The sequence below is a fragment of the Marmota monax genome, unplaced genomic scaffold (assembly GCF_021218885.2).
Source record: "Marmota monax isolate L192 unplaced genomic scaffold, Marmota_monax_Labrador192_F-V1.1 WCK01_AAM20220418_F8-fsc00025, whole genome shotgun sequence".
NCBI lineage: Eukaryota > Metazoa > Chordata > Mammalia > Rodentia > Sciuridae > Marmota > Marmota monax.
The window spans coordinates 13,577,501-13,582,567 of record NW_026691950.1 but is presented as its reverse complement, the minus strand read 5'-3'; the positions used below and the strand labels follow the sequence as shown (position 1 = coordinate 13,582,567).

General features: G+C 35.2%; 1 protein-coding gene across 5 annotated transcripts in view; it reads right to left on the bottom strand.

Moving 5' to 3' along the window:
- Positions 1-297: 297 nt before the first annotated feature.
- Positions 298-5,067, bottom strand: part of Paics (phosphoribosylaminoimidazole carboxylase and phosphoribosylaminoimidazolesuccinocarboxamide synthase) — a 74,197-nt gene continuing 69,427 nt past the window's right edge. For all 5 annotated transcript variants that reach the window (XM_058586493.1, XM_046466555.2, XM_058586480.1 and 2 more), the window contains 3 exons: positions 4,602-4,782; positions 3,553-3,711; positions 298-751 (listed from right to left, as the gene is read on the bottom strand). In XM_058586493.1, the coding sequence (XP_058442476.1) occupies positions 585-751; positions 3,553-3,711; positions 4,602-4,782 (507 nt within the window). In that variant the 3' untranslated portion in view covers positions 298-584. The remainder of the gene's footprint in view (positions 752-3,552; positions 3,712-4,601; positions 4,783-5,067) is intronic.

Sequence of the window (5,067 nt, the reverse complement as noted above, 5' to 3'; positions counted from 1 at the left end):
CCTTTCATCTTATTTCATGTGTTTTCCTCTTTGGCCTGCACTAATCTCAACTTTTCTTTAAAAAAAAAAAAAAAAAGAGAGAGAGAGAAAGAAAAAACTTGAAAAAACACAAAGAAGATGTATTAATAGCCCAAAATACATGTAAATGCATATCATTTTCTGAGGTACAAATAAAAAACCATGCCTTCAAATTTGTAAAGACCATAAAATGAAAGGACTATGTTACTCTAATCACCCAAGATATAATCAATACTTTCTAAAACTTATAGGTTACAATACAGAAGGTCAAGTAATAACTTTGCAGCTTTATAATAGGATTTTATTAGCATTTAAAAAATGTTACCTAACAATGGTCATATAGTGGGGTAAGAGATTAATTTGAAAATGTTTCTACAATAATTTCACTACCAATGAAGGAATATTAATATGAACAGATGAACTTTTAATCCATCCATCTAGAAGTGTTTATTCACTAATAAATTGTTTTCTGATCTAAAATCATCTTTTCATCTTGCTTTTTCTTCTGCAGCTGAACTAGAAATTTGCATTTTTTCGCCTAAAAAACTGAAATGACATATTCTTTCTTATAAACTATGTTCTCTGATTTTCCTGTCAGCCTGCTTCAAGAAAATCCATGTGTTCAGTATGCTTGCTCGCAGTTTGGCCCATATCAGATGGTTGTTTAATCCAAATATCTGAGCTGCAAACTGAGCTGATCCTTCTGGAGAAAGTATGGTGGAGCAGCCAAGACCTACAGTTCACAAAGGGAAAAGACAGAAAATTGAAGTGTCAGTTAATAATCAAAGTACAAGGGCTCAGTGATAGAGTGCTTGCCTAACATACATGATGCCCTGGGTTCAATCCCCCAACACCTCAAACGAAATGAATAAACAAATCAAAATGGTTATCTAGTGAACAAGACATCATAGAAAGAAAGATGAGCAATCTTTCAGGATCTTATGTACTAGTCACTATATGTTTTTTTTTTTCAAAAACACTGTCCGTAGTCAGGTGTAGTGGCACACACCTGTAATCCTAGAGACTGGAGAGGATGAGGATTATAAATTTGAGGACAGCCTCAGCAGCTTAGTGAGACCCCATTTCAAAATAAAATAAAAAGGATTAGGGTGTGGCTCAATGTTAGAGGATTTCTGGGTTCAATGCCCAGTAATACACATGCACACACAGATTATCTCTAATTCTAGTGACCAGAATGTACACATTTCCCAGAGTCCCTCTCTCTCCTTGAATAGCACTAGATAAAAACTGTCCTATTTTTGCTCATCATAGTTCCCTTTTTCTTTCTTTCTTCTTTTTTTTTTTTTTTTTTTTTAGTGGTGCTGGGGATTGAACTCAGGGCTTTGTGCATGTGAGGGAAACACTCTACCCCATCTCCATAGTCCCCTTTTCTAATGTCCATGGACGATAGGTATATAGTTCCTCTGGCATAAATTTGATCAATAGCTTTATTTATAGCTTCAGTGAATATTAAACTCGAAAAGTTTGTGTAATCAATGTGTAGTTAAGGATCTAGTGAAGATGATTAAGCACAAGATATATCTCTGGAACCATACTAAATCCATCTTAAAGGGAATAAAGAAAATAGGCATAAACATATTAGGACAAAGAGATAAACAAAAGTAACATTTTGACAACTGAAAAGCAAATAAAGTGGTAACTAACTTAATAGATTAAGAAAACAAAAGAAAAAAAAAAAAAAGAGAAGCAACCTAACTACTATCATAGAACCCTGCTAAAAGAGGAATTAGTTGCACCAGATACCTTTGAGGGAGGCATGAAGTGGGAATAAAAATTGGGCCAAAAAGAAGAGGACCAAACAATAAAAGTCTAAGAAGTAATTAGGCCCTCAAGAACTCTTTCCTTTGTCTATCTGAGTAAGTGCCTCAACATGGCAGAGTTTTCAATTTATCTGAGGTTAAACACTTCAGTCTCTGGACTGGGGGGATATCAGGCATAGTTGAGGCAAGGAATGATATAGTGAAAACAGGGAGTGAAGTTTACACACACAAGTTGAGATCCCCCCCTAAGCTTCCTGAATGCTGGCAGCCAAATTTATTCATACAGGCAAAAGATGGGGACAAAATTTCTCTGTGTAATTCTAACAAGAAAAGACTTAGTCACTGATGTGTGAGATTATTTGGAGAGTAACTACCAGATCAACCCACAGTAGAGCCAGTTTCCAACTAGTTTTTTTTTTTTTTTTTTAACAGTACCCCCATACAAGCTCAATCACCAGAGTTGAAGAAATGAATTAATAAGACCACAAAATCAGAAGATGTTACTGCACAGATTAAACAATAAAATGATACTCTTGCGGGGGGGAAACTAAGAGAATAAAAAAGAGCTACTAGACATGTAAAACTACTGTATTCAAAATGAAAAACTCAACAGAAGGTTAGGATGTGATACAAAATTGAGGCCATATCAGAAAGTACAGCAACAAGAGAAAGAAAATAGAAATCAAGGAAATCCAAATGTGAAGAATAAATTAAAAAATGAGAGAATAAAGACAAAGGAGGGGTAAAAAATAATTCAAGAAAATTCTCTGATTTAAGGAATAAAGTATCTTATTAAAAGAGCCACAAAGCCATACACAATAAAAATAGACTTACCAAATCACATTTGTGTGAAATTTAAGAATAATCAGTACAGATAAAAGATCCTAAGTTTCCATAAAGAAAAAAATTCAAGCTGCGTGTGGTGGCACACGCCTGTAATCTTAGAGGCAGGGGGATTAAGAAAGGAGGATCGAGAGTTCAAAGCCAGCCTCAGCAAAAACAAAGTGCTAAGCAACTCATTGAAACCCTGTCTCTAAATAAAATACAAATACAAAATAGGACTGGGGTTGTGGCTCAGCTGTAGAGTGCTTGCCTAGCATGTGCAAGGCTCAAAAATAAATATTAAAAAAAAAAAAGACTTGGGCTGGCTCAGTGGGAGAGCACTTGCCTAGCATGCATGAGGCACTGGGTTCAATCCTTGGCACCCCATAAAAATAAAGGTATTATGTCCACCTACCACTAAAAAAAAAAAAAAAAAAATTATAAAAAGACTTAACTCATGGGCTGGGGTTGTGCCTCAGTGGTAGATTGCTCACCTAGTGTGTGTGAGGCCCTGGGTTCGTACCTCAGCACCACATAAAAATAAATAAATCAAAACAAAGGTATTGTATCCAACTACGACTAAAAAATATTAAAAAAAAAAAAAAGACAACATATCAACTAAATTCAATATACAGACTGTTAGATCCTAATTTAAGCATCTGTAAAAACAGATGGGAGGGACTGGAGCTGTAGCTCAGTGGCAGAGCACTTGCCTAGCATGTATGAGGCACTGATTTGATCCTCATCACCAGATTAAAAAATCTGCTTTAAAATAACCCAACCCAAAAGGGGGGTTTATACATGAAACAAAACATTACTTGCTGAGTCTGGGTGATAGGTATATGAGATTTCATTATGCTATTCTCCACACTGTTATATATATTTCAATTTTTGTAAACAACAGTTAAAAAAAATTTTCAGGGTAACTTACCACTGGGTAATCGAAGAGAAGACCACACATCCTGAGCTCCCCAGTCTGATGTGAGGGGAGGACAGCTGATAACTGGATATGCAGTGTTACCAGACATCACTGGGCCCAAACCATTGCTTCTGCCTGCCACTGCCACAAATACAGTAGGAATGCCATCCCCTAGGGAAATCATAAGATGATTATTTTGCTAAGCATTTAAAAGATTTAACAATTTTTTTTTTTTTTTTTTTTTTTTTTTAAAAAGAACGTGCCCTTATGTCTTAAATCACTCCTGGGTCAGGTGTAATGGTGCATACCCATAATTTCAACTAATTGGGAGTTAAAGAAAGATGATCTCACAAGTTCAAGGTCAGCCTCAGTAACTTAGGGAGAACCTATCTCAAAATAAAAATTAAAAGGGCTGAAGATTTAGCTTAGTGCTTGCCTAGCATGTGTGAGGTCTTGGGTTTAATCTCTGGTATCACAAAATAAACAAAACCAATAAGTACACTCCTGGAACAATGACCATTACAAGTGTCAATCAACATTTTTTCCAGTAGGGAAATATTTGGTTCGGAACCCAGGAAGCTATTATTTTACATCAACACTGTCTTATCATTTCTTTTACATACTTATATTCTGAATATAAAACTATGTGGCTTCATTTTTAGTGTCTTCCAGGGAAGGTTAACCATTAAAGATAGCAGAGAGGATCTGCAATTTTAACTCAGGCCTCCTGGAACCTCTATGGGGCTTTTCTATTGGAGCACGTTAAGAGACAATGCTCAAAGGGATGCTTGTTAGATTAAGATATCAGAGATCCTCACAGTTCTAGTCTGATTTCCTTCAGGTTTGCATTTTCATTTCTTTTTTCCTGCTTCTTTCTTTTTCAAGCACCCCAGATCTTATGCTCTTTGGAGGTGAGTATCTTGAAAGCATAGCATATTTCAAGACTTACCCTTGGGAATATGGAAAAGCAACTTTTTGGTATTAGTCTAAAACACATTTTTTTTTTTTTTTTTTTGGCAAAACAAACAACACCTAAAATGGTCTAATTATTTGAAGTTTACCTTCATACTCAGCTTTAATCCTCAATGTTTCATCTGGTCCTTTATGGGCAGATGTTACCCGAAGTTCACAGGGAATTCCATAATTTCCACAAGCCTTCTTGATTTTTTCACAGTGGCCAAGATCAGAAGTTGAACCCATCAGTACTACAACCCTGCACTGACTTTCTGATTTCAGAAGCAACTAAAATACAAAAACATGGATATGAAAAAGAACAAGACAAAAATGGACAAACAGGAATGAGTACAATAACTTTTCTGTATAAAGGACAGTGGTCTTCATAATTAAGACCCAATGGAGAAGATTTTAAATCAGATATATAATATTTATTAATAAAATCCTCAAGCCTTTTAATTATTATTCAAGAAACTATAACCAACCATTTCATTCTAAAGATGTTTAACAGCATGATCAGCCAAACTAGAGGTCATATTATATATATTTGTAAGTTGGTTGTTTAAAACAATT